Source organism: Pipistrellus hanaki (genome assembly GCF_964339955.1).
Source record: "Pipistrellus hanaki genome assembly, chromosome: 3".
Classification (NCBI taxonomy): Eukaryota; Metazoa; Chordata; class Mammalia; order Chiroptera; family Vespertilionidae; genus Pipistrellus; species Pipistrellus hanaki.
The window spans coordinates 27,816,268-27,838,055 of NC_140505.1; the positions used below are offsets into that span (position 1 = coordinate 27,816,268).

A 21,788-nucleotide genomic window follows, 5' to 3' on the forward strand; every position below is an offset into this window, starting at 1 on the left:
CATTATTTTGGAATCATTGATTGTTTTAATAAAGCCAGAGTTTAAAAACCTTAAGTTAAGAAAAAAAGGCTTTTATAGACTTATTTTTCAATAATATGTTTAGAAACTTTTTATAAACATTGAATACAGCATGATCACAACTTCACTGAAAATCTTAGGATGGTTGTGGGATGAAGCAATTGCCTTAAATCTGCTATCATACTGTATGTTATATGATATTTGTTAGACACTTTTGAGCAAAGTAGACCACTCTACTAATGGAAGCCTCATTTTCAATCAACAGGGACAAATGGGCTTAAGTTTTCAAGGACCAAAAGGTGACAAAGTGAGTACATATTGCTTTTAACATGAGTTTTCATATTTAAAATTATAGTTCCAAGCATGATAGAGCTTCTGCCTCTGAACCTACTCTTGGGCTCTTATCCCATAGTTATTCTTCTCTGCACATTCATGAGTTTGTTAGTGTCTTCCTTAAAATGCACAGCTAAATGTCACTGAACTCTTAAGTGTGATCTCACCCGCAGAGAATATGAGGCAATTAATCCCTCAATTGAACATTTCAATCAAAATGTTCAATATACAGTTCAATCAAAATGTTCTCAGGCATTGATAAGACCAGACATAGACTTTATTATAATCGATTCCAATTTAGGACTTGACTGTTAATAGTGTAACTATATTGAACCATGCAAAAGCAAAAGTCATTATACCAAATTTGGGAGGAAATGAGCCATGGAAGCAGGGAGTCATGGACCGGAGCAGGCAACCTCATCGTGGGAAGAAGGAAGAACATCAGTGGGTCTCTGATTCTCTGGTGATCTCTCCATCAGTTCTGATGAATCACACCAATGAAATGGGTACTAACCAAGTGGGGATTATTGGAATTATGGCAGCAGCACCGGCCTGACCAAGGTTCTTTTCTGTGAATGGTCAAGCCATTGTAGACAATGGCCACCAGGGGGCCCCAAGTCAACCGAGGCATGGGCAAATGTGTCCTGGGCCAGGTGGCCTCTTCTTTCTACCACAAATTTTGCCCAGTTTTTTCATAAACCTCACACACAACAAAGTAACCCTGGAATTTATACAGTTGAATATTTTTGGACCTCACTCATTTGGGGACTCATTGTACTTCCAGTTGTACCCAGCAATTAGGATGTCTGAGAAAGACAATTCTTGATGGTTCTTGTACTTTGCCTAAAGATACCTCTTTTCTTCCCAGGCTCTTCTAGACAATTTGTGTCTTTTTCAGGACATCAAAATGCAATTGGACAGTGTATATGCATATGCTTGTATACATGTGTCCTAGTATGTATGTATATAAATATATATACATATATACTGTTAGTATATGTATGCATGGTCTATACATACATGCATTCATACATGTATCCTATAGATGACCATTGCTATTACTCAAGACAGTGGCTTTCCTGACCCCAGAGAGATGAAAGTCTCCTCCTGGCTTTAGATACTAGTCATGCCCTCTTCCTACTGAAACTTCATTTCTGCTAAGGCAAGGATAGATCAGAAAAGAGTACAAGAGTCGAAACAGGTTTGGCTCAGTGGATAGAGCGTCGGCCTGTGGACTGAAAGGTCCCGGGTTTGATCCCGGTCAAGGGCATGTACCTTGGTTGCGGGCACATCCCCAGTAGGGATGGTGCAAGAGGCAGCTGATTGATGATTCTCTCTCATCGATGTTTCTGACTCTCTATCCCTCTCTCTTCCTCTCTGTAAGAAATCAATAAAAGATATTAAAAAAAAAAAAAGTACAAGAACACTTTTAAGATAGATGTTTTATTTTAGGCCCCCTCTGCATTCCCCCCCCCCCCCATATATCATTATTTTTTCCTAACTAGTTCCCAATGTTTGCATCAACAGGGCGAACCGGGGGTCACTGGCCCTCCAGGAATGCCAGGAAAGGCTCAAGTTCAACAAAAAGTAGAATATGCCACTAAAGGAGATAAGGTATGAAACGACCGAATGCCGCCTTGCTAATTTTGTGCAAATTCCAAGGGGTCAAGAGAAACTGTGTCAAAAATTCAGTTTCTCCAGCTTTGTTCACCCCTGACCTGGAGGACAGATTTATAGATTATCCATCATATAAAAGATGGGCATCCCAGAGCAGAAGCAGTTGGTCCTAGGTAGGCGCAAACCTGGTTTGAGGCTGACTCGCCCCAGTGAGGGCTTTTTCAGTGCACCCCAGCGGAGGACAGGGGACCAGCTATGGATCAAGCATACTTAAGTGCCCTTCTTAAATCTGTAATCCAGTCAATGCGAGGACGTACATGTTGGAGACCAATGTAAATTTCTTTGTTACTAATATCAGGAAAAGGTTCCTTTTTTCCTTTCACATGTTCAATGTCGCATATAAAAATGACACAGCCATTAGATAGTACTAATCTATCTCTCTTTAAAATTCTTTTAGGGCGAAAAAGGTGACCCTGGACCTTATGTAAGTACTAAATTCTTGATCATTATTATTTTGTGAAGCTTATTTTACTTTAAGTGTAATATTTACTTAATTTAATATTATACTTAAATGTATGAATGAATCTAACTCTCTTCCTCCCCCACCTCCAAGGGAATGCCAGGGTTTGGAGAGAAAGGGGAACCTGGAAAACCAGGACCTCGAGTAAGTTCTTTCAAGAATCTTTTTATTCCCATTGTAAATAGTTTTCCTTGCATTCCTAGAATCACAGGGTCAGGCACACAGAAGAATGGAAGAGGCTGGGAGGGGTTTTCTGGTTTCTCTCTTTCCTCTCCTGAAGGGCTTTTCTGAAGCCCTTGGGAGTAGACATAAGGAGAGCTGTCATCACTTGAAAAGAGTCCCAGAAGGTTGAGGTCCTTTGTTATTCATACCTCAAGACAGCCTGGCATTGGGTGGGGGCCTCTCTGAAGAGCTGCCCACCTGCTGGCTCCCCACTGATTGCCTATCCGCTTGCTTGGAGCCCTTAGTGCCCTTTGCTGCCGCCTTCCCAGGCCAGCTCGGACCTCCACCCAGATCGGGGAGGCACACCCCGGAGTGGAGATGCTGACATGCTTCTCAACCCCCAGAGTCCTGGTGGAAGGACACCCTCCCCATTTCCAGTAGCCTGAGAGTTTTCATTTTCTCCCCTGAAATAATGCAGGAAAACCTCCACTAAAATCAATGCTCCGCATAGCCGCTACGCAAGGCTCACTGGCCAATAGGAAACCTTCTCCGGGGGTAGTAGCTATGCTGCCAAATGTAAGGGCACCTTCGAAGATTGGAACTAATCAGGCTCCTTTTTTTTTTTTTTTTTTTTTTAATGGAAAAGTCCTCTTCTGATGTAACACTTTCATAGGTATTCAGTGTTACGCTATTCCTTGTTGTTGTGGTGGCATCAGCTTACGCAGAGGCTTCCTAGGAAAGATGACATATCTTTTGCATTTGAATCAGAGCCTTGTTGTTCCAGTGTACTTGCTGTGTTGTTGATGAAAATACTAATATTTAAATTTTTATCGTACAGGGAAAGCCTGGAAAAGATGGTGAAAAGGGAGAAAAGGGGACTCCAGTAAGTATTTCTCTATCATTTTCAAAAGGAAGCTGTTGGCCTTCACTAGCTGACAATTGTTGCCTGTCCTGTTTCCTTTAGGGTTTTCCCGGCGACCGAGGGTTCCCAGGACAACCAGGACAACCAGGCTTTAAGGTAAATGGGGGCGCTATTTTGAGTTTTTAACCTTCATTTTGTAGGTCAATTCAGAATCTTTTACTAGAATAGTGGCCTATGGACTCACAAAGAGTTAAAGTCATTTATGCTCCATGTGAGCAAAAACTCAACGTAATGGTTTTATTTGTATGCACAAATTTTTAAAAGTATGAGATGTTGCATTCACATTTTTAAGGTTTTTTATTTTTTTGTACTAGATTAATTTTTCCTGATTGTAAACCACCACCAGAAAATGCAGAAAAATATAGTGACGATAAAAAGCTCATGGGATCTTTCCATTACCCACCAAGAAATAGTCAGAGTTAGTGATTGTCCTATGTGCACATATGTACATGTGCTTTGAAAAAATGATATTGCATCATATGTCCTGCATTGTTGCATAATAATATGAAGTGGACATATTTCTATGTCCATAAATGTAGTTATTCATTTACACTTTTAATGTCCACACCTTTTACTGTATTTAAGCCCCTTCCGCATTTTTATGATTATTTTTGTCCACTGGTCTTATCATTTCCCTGTTACAAGTTCCTAAAAATGTAATGTTTAAGGTCAACATTTAGACTCCTTTGGAAACTTTTGCCATGTACCCAAATTGTCCCCAGAAAGGCACCTCACTGCTGGTTATCAAACTTCAAAAAATATTTGTTATTCTGATTGACAGAAAAAACTCTTTGCTTTATTGTTTTCTTTTAATCATGAGACTAAATAATAGACCTGTCTACTAAAATAGAAATACAATTGAAACTTTAACAACATGGATTTGAAAAGCATAGCTGTACTTACAAGTAGATTTCCACCCCCTTCCCCCCAATAAGTGCATACAGAACAGTAAATGTATTCTGTCTCCCTTATGATTTTCTTAATAACACTCTCTTTTCTCTAACTTATTTTATTGTAAGAATAAAGCATATAATACATGTAACATACAAAATATGTGATAAACCCCCTGTTCATGTCATTGGTAAGATTTCGGTTCAACAGTAGGCTAGTAGTAGGTAAGTTTTCAGGGAGTCAAAAGTTAGACATGGGTTTTTACACATGGGTGTGTGTAGGGTCAGTGCCCTTAGACCCCGCATTGGTCAAAGGTCAGCTGTAATTTGGAAATGTTTATCTCTAACCATGAGTGATAAACTAGTGAAAGGACTTCAAGGTTTGCTTATCAAAGCCAGGGACAAAAGGAGAAATCCTGTACAAAGGCTATAATTTTTTAAGAAAGTACAATCTTATAGAATTTAAAGGTAAATATGTTTGGAATATATTAGCTAAGGTATTTTTTAAGTTTCACAAATATTTCTAAAATTCTTCTCATATTTATGAAAAACCAAAACAGCCAATTCTGATTCAATGCCTAAGTTTAATTCATTGTTTAAAAGGGGGGGGAAAAGGTACATTCGTGGAATAATGGCCTATCTTAAGACTTTTAAAAGTATTTTGATGTTTATATAAAAACAGTATATATAACATGACTAATTTTTTTTCATCTAATATGGATTAAATTAAGCCTCAAAGTGACCAGAACTTATCCACTTAATGTTTATAAATAATGTTGGATTTTAAGGGGAAAGAAAAAAAAAAAACATAAGTATCCTTTATTATGATTTCCAATGCAAATTTGGGCATTCTTACACCTAAAAACCTCAAATATAATGATTTCTTTAAGAAAACTATACTAAGAAATCAGAATCTTTCATATCATTTTATTTTAAACCACTGTGTATGAATTTAGCTTATAAATGAGTACACAATTTCACTGCTCTAAGCAAAAACAGTTTTCAGTTTTGCAAATAACATTTTACTCCTTGTCCATATGTGTAGTTATACATACTTATAATCACTCTATGTAACTTTTTTTTTTTAAAGTACATTCTTCATGTTTTCAAGTTATCTTCAAGTAAAGTTCTCTGAGGGAGCGTACAGTCAACAGAACAAAAAATGGCGAGCTTGTTTGTCATGTGACTAATTGGCTTCCCATTTGTATCTTTTAGACACTTTAATCCTCATGTATCACCCTTATGCAAAGCAAAATGAAATGTGTTTGCTTTTGTTATAGTTGTTACAGAGCGCTTTAAGCTAATCAGGATGGGAGGTATTGAGAGGAAAATATTTCTTGCCAAGTTTAATTGCTTTCTGAAAGAGCATTACTCTTTAGAGTTAAAAAATGCTGAAGTTATATATTTTTTCTTTTGTAGGGAGACAAAGGTGAAGCAGGTCGTCCAGGCCCACCTGGAACTGTGAGTAAGAGTAACGCTTGCTGGGCTGGGAGAGCCTTTGAAATGAAGGAAGGAAAGGAGTTGAGGCCACGCAGTTGCTTAGGTCTCAGGCTCCGCGGCATTCGTAGACTGACATTGTTAAGTAAAGGGGCTGTGAATAATCTGAACTAATAATTTTATATGTTTTATGGTGTGGAGTTTGGGTCTTACTTTTTATTAAATTTTGATCATTTCCGTATGTGGGTAAGAAGAGATGCCACACACGCTGAGACTTTTTTGTTTTAAATGGTCCATTGAGGAAAGCGTTACCAAAGGGGCCGGATCGTCCACAATTTGACTGCTCCTAAGCAAAACAGTTTTCATTTTTGCAAATAACATTTTACTCCTTGTCCATAGGCATAGTTATACATACTTATAATCACTGTATGTAACTTTTTAAAAATTAATTTCTTTATTAATTAAGATATCACATATTTGTCCGCAACCCCCCATTCCCATCCCCCCCACTCATGGCCCCACACCCCTATTGTCCTTGACCACTGATTAGGCTCATATGTGTGCACATAAGTCCTTCGGTTGATCTCTTCCTTTTATCCCCACCCTCCCTTTGAGATCCAACAGACTGACCCATGCCTCCTTATCTCTGGGTCTGTTCTTGTCCATCAGTCTATGCTGTTCACCATTTCCCCTAGATGAGTGAGATCATGTCCTACTGGAAATATACTTATCGGAATCAAAAATGAGAAAAGCAATAATCGTTATGCTGAAAGGCATATGAATCAGTCTGTATTGAGCTTCTTTCTGGGCCACCAGTTCTTTTTTTAAAAAGTACATTCTTCATGTTTTCAAGTTATCTTCAAGTAATCATTTTCAGTATCTTCTCAGTGTTGTGCTGTAATTATTTTAACCATTTTGCTCGAAAGCTTTTTTATTTAAAAAATATATTTAATGATTTCAGAGAGTAAGGAAAGGGAGAGAGAAACATCAATGAATGAGAGAGAATCATTGATCAGTTGCTTCCTGTACGCCCCCTCCACTGGGGATTGAGCCTGCAACCTGGGCATGTGCCCTGACCAGGAATCGAATCATGACCTTCTGGTTCATCAGTTGATGCTCAGTCACTGAGCCACACAAACTAGGCATCCCCAAAGCTTTTTTAAAATGTTGAAAATGTTGCCATTCTCTTGTTTGCTGCCATTGCACTGTGTTGATGAATGGGTGTACAAACCATTGTGTGTGAGAGTGTGTATGTTGGGCAGGGATGTGTGTGTGTGGTGGTGGTGGGGGGTGGTAGGCGGTGGTGGTGAGTAATTTTTCCTCAAGCTACATTTCCAGGAATAGTATCTACTTATCAAGCCTTCTTAATGCTTTTAATTCTCCATATATACTTATGATTCCATTTTCCATATTTGTGATCCCACAGCAGCATTCGTAACCTGTTTTTAGCTTTACCTCATCAGCAGATTTTAATAATATTCAGTAACTTAATTGCAGCAGAGGAATTATATTTTAAGGGTAATAATGCAGTAATCTGGCCATTTTCTTTGAATTTTAGTAATTTAGAATGGAGTGGGCAAGTTCACTCCTTTTTAACGAGGCAAAAGTACCTTCTTTTTGCCTAGGGCCTTAAGGAGGTCCCCACTTTGGACCATTTAATAAAAAAGAAAGGAGAAAACTCTTCCAATAAAAACGTTGGAGTGTTCTGTTGCAAACAGTGAGAGGAAATGTGAGGGTGTTCTTTTGCTAGCACCCTTTACAGGAGACCATCCATGGTATGGCTCGTATGGACATTTAGAAATTCCAAACCTAAACCTTGGAATTCATGTTTTTCTAACTTTACCTCGTGGGTAAAGCTCCTGCCAGGCAACTTATTACAGAAAGAGGCGGAGCTGCCTGGTGGACTTCTCTGCAAGGAGGACATGATGGAATATTTATTTTGTATGTGTTGACCTCCCCTTGCCCTATGACTACTCACATGTCATGCAATGACAGAAAAGGCGCTAGCTTCTTCACCTATAGCACCAGCCCCTCCCGGCCCCGCCGTGACCTCGTGTTCTGTAATCCAGGTGATTGGCGCAGGACCCTTGGGAGAGAAAGGCGAGCGGGGCTTCCCCGGGGCTCCTGGGTTGAAAGGAGAGCCAGGCCCCAAAGGTAAGTTGTTCCTTTCCTTTGTTTTTCCTTCTCTTTCTCTTCCCTCCTCGCCTCCCCTTGTCTCTCTCTCTCACCCTTTCTTCCTCTTTCTCCCATTTTCGACCTGCACTCGTTTGCACCTTGAAAACATCTGCATGCCTCGCAGGACCACGTGGTGATCGACTCTCCCTCGAGCTCGTGTTTCATTGTCACACTGTCGATCCCGGGGCCCCTCTCCTGGCAGCTCTGTAGCTTCAGGGGCAACTGCATGTCCACGTGTTCAGACCTCCTGTTCCCCTTGGCCATGGGTAGCCCTGGGCTCAGAGATACAAACTGTCAATCACGAGTGCACCAGCCTCAGCCTGACCAACTCTTTCTCTTTTTAGGTTTCCCAGGACAACAAGGCCTGCCAGGCCCCCCAGGTGAGCATCTCGGACTGATTTTTAAAGGATACTGTCCATCTCCTCTGTGGTTGCATTATGAACATTGTATCATGTACATCAGATATTTGCATAAAATGTTTCACAGTTCTGTAGCACCTTTTCCTAGTGATGAAAACGAGAGGTGTTCATGGGAAAGGTGTTCATTTTGTAAGGGACAAAGGCTAGCTAGAACCATGTATTTAGCCAGTGGGACTGTTCACGTCTCTTGTGGAGGCACGCCTACTCTGCCTGGCTCTGACCTTTTCCTTCAAGTTCATGTGTAGGAAGCATCTGACTGTCAGCATTTACGTGGACATGGTGAGGAAGGCCTGTCAGTGTGTTTCAGCAGTCCCCCTTTTAGCAATGGTCACTGCTCATTCTTCCTTCAACAGTTAAAAAAATGAGTCTGTACGGTTGACATTCAACTTGTGGTCATTGAGGGGAGGTTTTGTTCTGCTTTCAGGCCTCCCCGTACCTGGGCAGCCAGGTGCTCCAGGCTTCCCCGGTGAAAGAGGAGAAAAAGGTGACAAAGGACATCCAGGGTCGTCTTTGCCAGGACCAAGTGGAAGAGATGGACTCCCAGGCCCTCCTGGGTTCCCTGGACCTCCTGGACCACCAGGCTACGCAGGTAAGCTCCCTCAGGGACCATTTCACGTGGAGTCCCCTGGAGGACAGGCTACAGGGGCAGAGCTGGTCCAGGTCTTTGAGGGGGCTCCCAAGTTCACATGCAGTGCAGAGGGCTGGTGTGTCCTGTGACGGATGAATTCTTTACGTCCCCCTTAGGTTCTTTGCAAAATTAGCCTTGCTACAGAAAGGAATAGTAAAAAATAAAACCATAAAACTGGTTTAAAGGAATAAGAAATACGTTAACCAGTTCTGAGTCTCTTGGCTTCTAAAGCTGAAAAGTGAACCAGTTGAGTTGTGCAGTTTGTACCGAAAATAAAATGTATTTTAGCTCATCTGGAGTCACATAAATGATACTCAGAATTGACTAGGAACTGTCAGTTAGAGACACTTCTCCAGTCTGCAACTCTCAATAATTTTTGCTTTGCTGAAAGTTTGCTTAAGAAAAGTAAGGAATAAAGTGGCTCAAGTCTTCTTTGTGATGCCACAGATGTATGATGGTGAAGAAACCACTTAACTTTTTTAAGCCCCCGTTTCTTAATCTGTATGATAAGGATGATGGTGTGTACTTGGCAAGATAAAAATGAAATAAAGTATGTGACATGTTTTAGAATTCTGAAATACTAGTAGACATTTCAGAAGAGATGGCGTGCGATGCTGAGTAGGAGGATGGATGCTGTGTGTGCTGGTCCTATTTTTGAGCAAACTAAAGCTGGATTTCTAATACTTACCAAATATCCCCCAAACAGTTTGGTTTTATAAGAGAGATTGAATTACAGAGTGTGCAAATACCTAGCTTCAGTTAGGTAGGAATGATCCTATAACTTTAAAAATCCATTTCAGATGGACAAGTGGAATGCCGGCCTGGACCAGTTGGTGATCCGGGTCCTCCTGGAATTCCAGGGCAACCAGGATTGTTGGGTGAAGTTGGAGAGAAAGGTAAGAGATTACTTTTTTTTTTTTTTTAAATGATGCTTGTGGTAGGGCCTATAATATACTAATATGTCTGCAAACTCACTGTCTTGGAATTGACATGGATGTAGTCTCCCTTTATTTGGAACTCCCTGCAAAGTCCATTCTAGGATGTGTCTCTGCTGGGATTTTTCCTGTTGTTGGATTTTGAGAGGCAGCTCTCACCTGGGAGACAATGAGGAGACAGGGTGCTGATGTCAGAGTTGCTGCCCTTTACCTTCTCCACGGCCGGCAGGTGAACGCCCACTGATGTCTTACTGTGACCTTTCAGTTCGAAGTTTGAGTGAGAGTTCCCTTCTCAAAGGAGGCATGTCTTCTAAGCCAAACCACAAATGTACACCTGGGATGCTCACCACCCTTCTAAGCCATAATCAGTGTGAGCAAATCTGCTCACGGACCAGCTGACTCTACCCAGTTCTCTCAGTTTTATCTTATTCTTCCCAAGTTTTTGCTATAACACCAACCCAGGATACAGCATAATCCCTTCACCATGGGATTTTTCTTTTTTCCATTGGAAACAGAGTGGATAATCACCGCACCGACAGTCCTATTTTAGAGTGTAATAAACAAAGGATATTCCAAGACGCCTCTCAGTACCCAAGGGTGGAACAAATAGGAGGCTGCTCCCTGAGCCTACCCCATTGTGTACCTTTTCTGGCTTTAGATTGCTAAGAATTTTGACTCTTCCAAAGTCTAAAACACAAATGCTTCATGGAGAACAGTTTCAGCTAAATCTTAGAATTTTGGCAAGTTACAGAACCTTAGATGGAAGTGATCTCAGAAGTCACTGAAGCTGGAGTGGGGGTTCCCCAGTCACTGTCATTGTCTTTCAAGGAATCGCTCAAGTTGCCAGGTAGAGAGTCCTTTCTGAGATGGGCTGCTACATTTTACGACAGAGCCAGTGTTCAGAAGGTTCTCTGTACTGTGGTTTTGTTTATCCGTCTCCGGAATCCTAAGAGAAGAGTCTTTCTTCCATGTCTTCACGCTCCTGCTGGAGAACTGTCAGCCCGCCCAGACTGCGGTGCTGGTGCCTCTCTCCGCCCACTCCTGCACACATAGCACTCATCCACAGAACCCCAGAACATAGCTGGGTTGTTAGCAGACTTGCATTTTGTGTCTGTCCCAGGGCTGGGCTGCTGTTCTGCCTCTGGGAAGAACACAGAACGAAGTAATGCACTGTGCCCAGAGTTCAGGGACACAAGGCTGTCTGCATCGGTCCTTTTCTGTCCCAGAACATAGGGGTGGGCAGTAGCCGTGCCAGGGGCTGAGACTGATGCGGACCAGTCTCTCTGACTTCCAAACATGGGCATCTCCACATGCACTCTGCTCTACATTAAACCTGATTTGCACCTAGAAACCAGACACTTTTTAAAAAAAAAAAAAAATCTTTATTGTTCAGATTATTACAAATGTTTCTCCCCTTCCCCCCCCCCCCAATTGCTCCCCTCTACCAGGTTCCCAACCCACCCTCTGCTCTTTCCCCACCCCCTCATTGTCCTCATCCATAGGTGCACAGTTTATGTTCAATCTCTTCCTGCACCCCCACTCCCCTTTTCCCTGAGAATCATCAGTTCACTCCACTTCCATACCTCTGGTTCTATTATATTCACCAGTTAATATTGTTCATCAGGTTTTTTAATTCCCTTGGCTTTCAGTTTCACTTGTTGATAGTTACGTATTTGTTGATCATAATTTTTATCTTTATCTTCTTCCTCTTTCTAAAGAATCTCCTTCAGCAATTCATATAATTCTGGTTTGGCGGTGATGAACTCCTTTAGCTTTTTTTTATTTGTGAAGCTCTTTATCTGGCCTTCGATTCTGAGTGATAGCTTTGCTGGGTAGAGTATTTTTCGCTGTAGGTTCTTGCTATTTACCATCTTGAATATTTCTTGTCATTCCCATCTGGCCTGCATGGTTTCTGTTGAGAAATCAGCTGACAATCATATGGGTGCTCCTTTATAGGTAACTACCTGCCTTTCTCTTTCTGCTTTTAATATTCTTTGTCTTTTGCTCTTGGAATTTTAATTATGATGTGTCTTGGTGTGGTCCTCTTTGGATTCCTTTTGTTTGGGGTTCTGTGTGCTTCCTGGACTTGTAAGTCTATTTCTTTCACCAGGTAGGGGAAGTTTTCTGTCACTATTTTTCCCAATATGCTTTTGCTATCTTGCTCTCTTTCTTCTTCTGGGACCCCCATAATTCTGATGTTGGTTCCGTTTGAAAGAAACCAGACATTTTAAGGTTTAGGATACCCTGAGGCCTTTAGCTTAGTTTGAAAGTCAGGACCAAAGGTGTTAAAATTTCCAAGAAAGGCATTTCTCCCCCCCCCCCCCCCTTTTTTTTTTTTTTTTTTTGTGCTGCCATCTCTCTACTTTTCCACCTCAATGACAGGTCAGATATTTGTTCTTGCTTGGGGGGCTTCTTCTTCTCAGTGATCATCTGTCAGCTTGTTACCTGGGTTTAAGTCCAGGAGCGATATGTATAGTTTGCTAACAAATACTAAAAAAATCATGGGACATTATAGAGTGGGAGACAAAATTGTAACAGTCAGAACTTCAGGATGATAGGCAAAATTGAGTTCTGGATCACTTTTTAGTGATTTGTTGAAAACGGTTACCCGTGAAGTGTGCCCAGTGACAGGGACACGCGGCAGGTTAGCAAAGGCGTCTGGAGCAGGGGTTAGATCACTGAGAAAGCACACTTTTTTAAAAGCACACTTTTAAGAGTGAATGCATCACTTTTAAAATGACGGCTTTCTTTGCCCTTTTATTCTGTCACCACACTGCAGAGACTTCTGTTCACGTGCTACATGAAAGTACCCTGTGCTTCCCTTTATAGGCCAAAAAGGAGAGGGTTGCCTTGCCTGTGACATAGAAGGACTTCGTGGACCTCCCGGGCCACAGGGACCCCCTGGAGATGCAGGTAAGACCCCAAATGCGAAAGGGACTAGGTCAGAATTTGCTTCAATGCGCTGGAACCTTCACAGTGGAACATATCTTACTCCACGAGAGACCTGATTTTCTGAATTCAGACTAAAGCATAATAATGAGACTGTTATACTCAACTTCCAGGATGTGTCCACTTTGATGAAAATTATCAAGATGGCCTATAAATTCATTGTCATTAAAATGTCCTGATAAAAGGAGAGCAGCATATGGCTTACTCAGCTCTGCAAAAGTAATTGTCTTGAAAGAAGTTAACTGAATGTCTTTATGGGAAGTGGTCTGGGGTGGGATGAGGCGATTCCGAGCCATCCCACTTCAATATTATCTTTATGTATTTGAGGTCACTTTTCCCTTTCTGAGATCACCTGGAGCATTTTCATTATTATTTTCTTTTAAAAAATATTTTTATTGATTTCAGAGAGAAAGGTAGAGGGAGAAAGAGATAGAAAAATCAATGATGAAAGAGAATCATTGATCAACTGCCTCCTTAGGATTGAGCTCATAACCCAGGCATGTGGCCTGACCGGGAATCGAACTATGACCTCCTGGTTCATAGGTTGACCACTGAGCAACCCTGGCCTGGCTCATTATTACTTTTTGATATTCTTAAAACATTATTCATTTTGTGTAAAGACCTTTGTACTTTGAATCTTTTTTTTTTTTTTTTTTTTGTACTTTTGAGTCTCAAAAATTTTTTAAAAGCTTTTAAGTTATTAGAAAGTATCTCATCAATAACATGCTGTAATTTTTTTCTCTCTCTCTTATGAAAGGTTACCCGGGGCAGCCAGGGGCCAAGGGCGAGAAAGGTCTACCTGGCAGGGACGGTTTGGAAGGATTGCCTGTGAGTAAGCTTGTCTGAGTTCATGTCCGTATTAGAAGGTGCCCATTTTTGCATTTGCAATACAGTGTCTGCCGTATTTGGGAGCTGGTGAAAGTATCTCCTGGTCCAGCGGTCTGGAATTACTCCCTGTGTCCCTCTTCGCTCATTCCCCTGAGAATGAGCAGGACTCTGGGAATCCAGAACCAGCATCTCAGCTGCCCTTCTCCCCGGTCTGAATTCAGTTGCCACTTACTGGTGTCCAGGTGCCGCCGAGTGCTGGTGTGTCCCTGTCCCACAGGGTCTCTAGTGTTCTTGAAACAAACGATGCCACCAAGGATTACCTCTTAGCAGCGACACTGTTGAGCTGAATTGTCCTTCTGCACAATTACTGCTTATTATACCAAATCACCTACAAACTTATATTCATGGATAAGTTTAGCACCAATAGTTTCTAAGGAGAGAGGGAGGAAAACTGACCTGTGTCCGTCTAGGAGTTTGAAATATTGTTTCTTCTTCTTCTAACAGATATATCTTTTTGAAAATTTCTAACACCGTACTCTATTTTAAAGATGCTTTTTAATATCTATAAATGAAATACATCAGTCATATGGATGTGAAACCTTTCAGTTAATCAAAACATCTTCTTAGCTCTTTTAGTTTGTTTTAAAAGAAGCCATTGGGAAAAAAATAGCAGTAACCTTAACATTGAAGGACATTATTTTATTTCATGTAATCAGCTTTATATCTAAAGCTTTTAAACCTTAGGACATTGTTCTCTTCATGTTTTCTTGGTTCTTATAAGTTCTGTAAACATTAACTACTTCCTACAAATTCATTTCCATTTTCCCTTTCCTTTTGTCATAGATTGAATCTCAAGTCGTTAGCATTATTATTTTTTGTTGTTGCACTTTAACACTCAGATTTAAGAAAAATATTGCTGGATGCTTCTATAATGGCAGGTCAGGGTAAAAAGGAGTTGAAATGGAAACGGAACAGCTGGGATTCAGCAATAGTTTTCTCCTTTTGAAGTTAGGTCCTAAGATGCTGCTTCCCAGAGTCTGGGGAGATAAGTTAGAAGTTGCAATTGTTTAAAATATTTCTAAATCCATTAGAAGTTTTCATCGCTGGGAAGCCCTGGCTGTGGTGGCGATCAAAGGCGGAAAAACTTTGAAGGCAGCAGTAAAGGATGCTTTTAACCTCTGGACGTAGTCTTTATCTACTTGGCCTTTCTGGAATTCTTTCTGCCTCCACTGTGTCCAAAACCGAGTCCAGACATCCTTTTCTCCAACCTCAAATCTAATAAAAAGGGATAAAGGGGAAGGAGATGAGAGAGAAGGATGGTTGAGTAGAAGTTATGATAAAGAAGAAAGTAAAGAAAACGTGCCACAAAAATTTTAATCCTGTGCCTTCCCCATCAAGAGCTGCTTTCTTCAGATGGGGAGAAAAAATGCCTTAAAATTGTCTTATGAATAAATAATTTAATTGAGAAGAGAGTAATTTTCCTTTTTATTTGAAACTATATGGTTTAACTAGCTCAAAAGTGTGGTTCTTATGTCAAATTTAGCTGGAGGCTAAAAGAGGTACTCAGCAACCCATGGAGTATACTGAGACGTAGATTAAAATGGGAAAGTGATGAAGTGCTCACAGTTTTCATTTGGTGTGGATGGCACTTCGGTGACATGTTCTTTTGAAATCCAAGTGTTTGATTTTGGAAAAGAAGGACAGATCACAAGAGGCTGGCTCCTGACAGATGTGGAAGCCCATGCTGCAGAGCAGGCTCTGATTGCTGGGAGTGGATAATTGAAATGAACTCCTCCTGGTTTCCCCCACAGTGGCACCACGTTTTAGAAGCAGACCACATAGCCATGGGATCTTCTCGGATTTGTGCAGCCAGTGCTAAATTTTCAAGGCGCTACTTGATTTCCTCCATATTTATCTAAAGGGATTGGATCAAAAGACCTTTGAATTGCTTAGATTAAGAAGTTCTGTGGCAAAGTAACCCCATGAGATGGCCTAGGGTCATAGGTGTTCTTTTTCAAAAAAAAAAAAAAAAAAAAATCTAGATTTCTCCCTTGAATGATAGTGAACAAGGTCATTCTTATTTTTAAAAATTATATTTTCTCACCCTAGGCTCACAGTATTAGAAAACTATATTTCTGTATAATCACTATAAAATAACATAATGATCTTCTGGGTTAAGAAACATATACATTATATTATAATAATTTCTTACATTGGTATTTATTTTCTATTGGTGAATATTGCCAGTTCAACATATACTTCCCCCAATATTTCCTTAGTTGTGAACATTAAGGACACAAAGATAGAAAGCCTTGGTCATGCCTTCAAAGTCCCGAAAGACTAGTATAAAGACAGATGTGCAAGCAAAAGTTCCTAATAAGCAAATCAAGTTTTATAATGAGAACCATGCGCTACACCATGGTGATACAGGAGAAAGCAGCTCTACCTATCAGGAAAGGTTTCACAGAGGACTCTAGCTTTAGCTGAGATTTAAGGATGCATAGGAGCTAATATTTACCCAAGCGAAAAAGCTACAAAATGCCACTATACCTTTCAACTTAAATAATGAAATTTCCTTGACCCTCTTCTAACCTTTCTAGCAGGTGGCTGGTAGAGATAAAGAGTTGGCATTCTTGGGACAAGAGCAAATAGGTTGGACATCTTCTACCTTCCCCAGTTACATCTGAATGAAGTATCCTCTGTGATAAGGGGCACATCTAGCTCAGGGCCAGTTCCCACCAGATCTGTCTGCCCAGGAGAACTTTCTGCCATGATAGAGACATCTATGCCTAGGCTGTCCAGTTTGGTAGCCACTGGCCTGTGGTTGCTATTGAGTTCATGAAATGTGGCTAGTGTGACTAAGGAGCTGAAGTTTGAATGTTATTTAATTTAAATATTTAACTGATATTGGACCGTGCAGACTTGTTGCAGACTCTCCAGGCTTCTGGAAGCACAATGGATGGTGCTGGTTGTACACCTAAGAAGGTAGAGCTGTGCCATGTTTGGTAGAGAAAGGGCAGCTGCTCATTCCTTAGCTGGCATTGTTTCAGCTCAGAGGAAGCAATATGAGCAGGAAAATGATTCAGCCTTACTTAGGTTCGTCCCAAATTTACCACTTGTGTGACTTGAGCAGGCCTCGGGACCTCTGCCAGCCTCATCTCCACATTTGTGTAGAGGCAGCTTTCATGAGATAATACCTGACTCTTCAGTGCTCGTGTGGTGTGGGGATAAAGTACAACCAGAAATATGACTTCCTGACTATTATCTTGAGTATTAGCTCCCTCATCTGCTAAAAGGTGCTTTGAATATTTTTCCTGCAGAGTTGGGATAAGAATCAGAGATGATCAGAGATGACACACACACACACACACACACACCCCAATGATTGGGACACATGGTAGGCACTTAATAAATGGTAGCCACTTCTTAAATCTAAAGATTGTATGCATTTTGGTAAGTCTTTTGTCTTCCAGTTCTTTCCTTTGAGTCATATATATTACACATAGACACATATATGTGTGATTCACAGATATCCAAAAACCGCTTGAGAAGGAATTTATGAAAAGGAATTCAAATTAAATGAATTGTGAAGAGTTTTAAATTCTGCCAAGTCAGCAGGGAGGCTAAAGAGATCGCTCTCCCAGGCCTAAGAGGACAAGCTAGGAAGACAATTATTTGAAACCTTGGCTATTTTCCTTGTGAACCCCAACTCTCAGAGTTGCTGGTGGAAAAACCTCCATGAGTGTGGGCATCCCTTGCAGATTTAACTTTCCAGGAACTGAAAAATGTTCTGTTTGTCTCCTGGGAAAGTCGATTCTGTTGCACTCCTTTCCCCGAGTTTCCTGTCTCTCTGGTGCCTCGAAAACCTCTCTTCCGGAATTTGGAGTGTAAGCTTAAACCTGGACAATTTCAACAGTGACTAGACTTAAAGAAACATGGCTCTTCCTAGCCCTCATTGATTCTTAACCACCATCTACACCTAGAAGCCATTTCTGCAGTTCCTGGGCCCAGAATCTTACACATTCACTGCCTTCCAACAGTTGCTGAAATGTTCTGGTGAATGTTTAACCGTTATAAGGGGCAAGAAAGCTACCTAAGAACCATTCCACGAGCTGGGTACCCAGTGCCACACCATTATGCCCCCACTTGTATTCCAGTCTCTGTTTCGAATCCCTAAAAGGAATATTTTTCAAGTGTGTTTACAAGAAGTGAGGTCAGATCAGGGCTTTGTCACAGCTATTGGATGGCTTCTAGTAAATGAATGAGGACATCTAAACACATCACCATTTTCAAGGAGGTGGCTTTAAAAATTTTTTTTTCCCATTTTTTATTAAGGTATTATATATGTACATATCTTACCATTGGCCCCTCCACCCCACTCCCATACATGCCTCCACCCACCAGAGTTTTGTGTCCATTGGTTATGCTTATATGCATGCACACAAGTCTTTCGTTTAATCTCTTATCTCCCGACCTCTCCCTAACCTTCCTGCTGTAAACAGAAAGTCAATATACAAGGAGGTGGCTTCTTGATTTTGTGTTGACTGTGTCACCAGCCATGCTGGTCTCTTCTATGGATGAATGTCTCCAGGGGTGTCATAAAGCTTTGTCCTTGTAGGGCCCTCAAGGTTCACCAGGGCTGATGGGCCAGCCAGGAGCCAAGGGAGAGCCCGGTGAGATTTACTTCGACATGAGACTCAAAGGCGACAAAGGAGACCCAGGTTTCCCAGGACAGCCCGGCATGCCAGGCCGATCAGGGACTCCTGGAAGAGATGGCCATCCAGGTCTGCCCGGCCCCAAAGGCTCCCCGGTATGTTTATTTCCAGACTCTGAACATGCATTGTACAAATGGCTATGCAAATAATGAAGAATAACTGGTATCGTATTTATATATTCTCACTTAAATGCTAATTCTCATAAATGAACTTGTTTCATGGTTCATGGAAAAACTTGTCTGTAAACCTACGCTGATGGTGTGACTTGATAATTAAATAATAACGGATCATTGTCTTCTGATGTATTGGGGAACTGAAAAGATTTTTTCATGTTAGAAGGGTGGTGAAGTTTCAAGCGAATGGTGTTCAAGTCATCTTTTATAAGAAGACTTCAGATATAAATGCCTCCCTCTTTGAAGTGTCTCCTTATGTAGGATAAGGGAGGGAGGATGATTGCTCAACTTAGAGAAAAGAATGCTGGTTTCACTTATTAACCACAAGTTGATCTTTGTAGAAGGATTACAGTAAATAAATAGCATAAGCCAGTTAAACCCTGGTACTTATTTACCACCGTGTGTGTAAAAATGTGACATGGGCAGAAGTGTTGGAATGTCTGATAATAAGATTTCTTTTTCTTGTTTCATCTCAGGGCTCAGCAGGATTAAAAGGAGACCGTGGCCCCCCCGGAGGAGTTGGATTTCCCGGCAGTCGTGGTGACATCGGCCCTCCTGGGCCTCCAGGGTTTGGCCCAAGTGGCCCCGCTGGTGACAAAGGACAAGCAGGCTTTCCCGGAAATCCCGGACCCCCCGGCCAGCCAGGTGAGGCCTGAGGACCTCAGATGCAGCACAAAGATGCACAGGGGTCCTGGACTCAGTGATGTGGGCATGTGGGTTTGGTTTCAGTTCTTCCAGAAGCGACCTGGGCAAGTCCTTCTTTGGCCTTTTTGTACATTCATTTGTATAATATATAAGATTAGAGGCCCAAGGCATGAAATGGGTGCACTTGGGGTAGGGAGTCCCTCAGGCTGGATTGCGAGAGGGTGCAGGCCAGGCCGATGGACCCCCACTGGTGCAGGGTTGGGGCCAGGGAGGGACATGGGAGGTTGGCCAGCTGGGATGGACTCGTGAGAGGGCACCAGGTCATATTCAGCCTATCTCGTTCAGTCCTGATCAGTCAGACCTCAGCAGCAAACTAACCTACTGGTCAGACTGTTTGCCCCATGGTGGTCAGTGCACATCATAGCGAGCAGTTGAGTGGCCTTAGGATTTAATTAGCATATTATTCTTTGATTGGTTGAATGGTTGACTGAATGACCAGACACTTAGCATATTAGGCTTTTATGATATAGGGTGGGCCAGATAGTATGTAGGATAGGGCTGAAAAGCATTTGAATATATAGATGGTTTTCCTTATAATAAATATATAGTCTATACCAGCTAAAGTCAACCTTTTTTTTTAATGTGGGAGTGATTTTAACATAAGCCCATTTTTTTTTTTCTTTCTCATCTGTTTTCAGTGTTTCCCATGCACAGTCAGTCCATTTTGGCCTCTGGATATCCTACGCAGTGTACCCTGCCTATTGATTAATTTTATAGCAGTGTCAGCTTCATTATTGATATTTAATTTCATGTTGGTTTCAGTCACTTGCTGACTTTTTTTCTGTGACTGTGTGTGCCAGGCACTGTGTTTAGTGATGATCAGAGTGATAAGGGAGACAGACACAGCCCTGCCCCCCTGGAGCTCACTGTGGAGAAAGGACTACGTGCAGTTTTCCTACAAGAACACTCTGATACAGCCTTATTATCAAGGCCAGAGGTGCACAAGGGGAAGCCCCGGGTCTTGCACACAATAGGCTCCCGATTAGTTATTAGTAGAATATGATTCAGGGTAGAAATGAAACACTCATATCTTCCCCTAGAAAATCATCTGGAATGAGAAGAGGAGAGGCTGGGAATGGCTTGCGTATAGAGAGGCTGGGAATAGGCTTAGTGAAGTGTGCTTCACTAGGACATGTTTTCAAAGCTGTAAACAATGAATGAAAGGACTTTGGGTGGTTAAAACTGTGAGACTAGTAAACATTGAAAAACATAATAACTAAGTAGCTGGATAACCAAATATCCAACAAGAATTCTGTATGTAGTAGCAATTACATTATGGCCTTCTTGCTTATAGATTTGCCAATTCTGTCATCAGTCATACATCTAGCCCAAGTTTTATCAATTCCTGTGCCCATTGGGAACTGTTTCCTTATTAAAACATAGTATAAAGTTTATAAGCATTCTGACCCAGAAAGTATTAGCCGGTCTTTGATGGAAGTCCAAGTTTTAGCCGGTCTTTGATGGAAGTCCAAGTTTAGCATCCGAATGTATCTGTTATTATTCTCATTCTCATTGTTTGTGAGAACATTGATTACTTAGCACCAAATTATGACTGATAATTGTTCTCTATTTAGTAAGAAATATCTCTTTTGACTCCTTTGGGGCAGGGAAATACTGAGTTTGGCTTAGAAAAACCCCCAGTCTTAGAAAAGAAACCTCTGATCACTTCCCTTCAGCTCTTATCCCAAAATCTATGTAAGAAGTGTTCTTTGTACTTCTGGGATTTGACAACTTATAGAGCTACAAAATTGAATCGGACCTTCTTCTTGGCCAGAAACTACTATCAGAAAAACCAGCTGGGGCACATCTAGATATATCCTGGTAGGATGGGGATAAAGGCATTGCTGACAGTGCTGTTCATCTTTTTCCGTATTCTGTAGCGTTTCTTAGCCACCCAGACCCAGTCAGCTTTTGGATTAGAAACCTGACCTTCTTTGATCTGCCAGAACTCTGTTTACTCTGGGACCATAAAAGTCTCCATCTCAGGGGTAGAGCTGATAGCAAATACGTGTTGGAATCAGTCAGGAGGCATTTCCCACACTCTATAGCTCAAGAATGTGTTGGCTGTCACTGGGAGGTCCTACATATCTTGAATTCTCATAAGGCATGTGAAGAGTTGCTGCACAGATTCCTGGAGATGATCCCTTTGTTCCTTTCTTAATAGCTAAATCCTGACGCCCTGTGGATCTACTAGGCACGAATGCCCTGGAAGCTGGACTGATACCTCATAGCTTGTGCTGGTCTCAATAGCACACATCTGTCCAGCCGTACTGTTACCAGTCATGCATAACCATCTATTTAGCACACTGTGAAGATAACTTACCACCAGATGAACATAAGTTAGGTTGTTCTCAATGCAACT

The 21,788-nt window shown here is 41.4% G+C and overlaps 1 protein-coding gene across 1 annotated transcript in view; it reads left to right on the forward strand.

Annotated features, from left to right (window-relative positions):
* The window catches only part of COL4A1 (collagen type IV alpha 1 chain), a 143,241-nt gene that overhangs the window by 92,499 nt on the left and 28,954 nt on the right, over nucleotides 1-21,788 (forward strand). Inside the window, exons 12-26 of the mRNA XM_084879936.1 lie at nucleotides 284-325; nucleotides 1,879-1,965; nucleotides 2,426-2,452; nucleotides 2,582-2,632; nucleotides 3,489-3,533; nucleotides 3,615-3,668; nucleotides 5,882-5,923; nucleotides 7,969-8,053; nucleotides 8,419-8,454; nucleotides 8,918-9,082; nucleotides 9,922-10,017; nucleotides 12,886-12,969; nucleotides 13,763-13,833; nucleotides 18,452-18,643; nucleotides 19,198-19,366. Of these exons, the coding sequence (XP_084736062.1) occupies nucleotides 284-325; nucleotides 1,879-1,965; nucleotides 2,426-2,452; nucleotides 2,582-2,632; nucleotides 3,489-3,533; nucleotides 3,615-3,668; nucleotides 5,882-5,923; nucleotides 7,969-8,053; nucleotides 8,419-8,454; nucleotides 8,918-9,082; nucleotides 9,922-10,017; nucleotides 12,886-12,969; nucleotides 13,763-13,833; nucleotides 18,452-18,643; nucleotides 19,198-19,366 (1,246 nt within the window). The remainder of the gene's footprint in view (nucleotides 1-283; nucleotides 326-1,878; nucleotides 1,966-2,425; nucleotides 2,453-2,581; nucleotides 2,633-3,488; nucleotides 3,534-3,614; nucleotides 3,669-5,881; nucleotides 5,924-7,968; nucleotides 8,054-8,418; nucleotides 8,455-8,917; nucleotides 9,083-9,921; nucleotides 10,018-12,885; nucleotides 12,970-13,762; nucleotides 13,834-18,451; nucleotides 18,644-19,197; nucleotides 19,367-21,788) is intronic.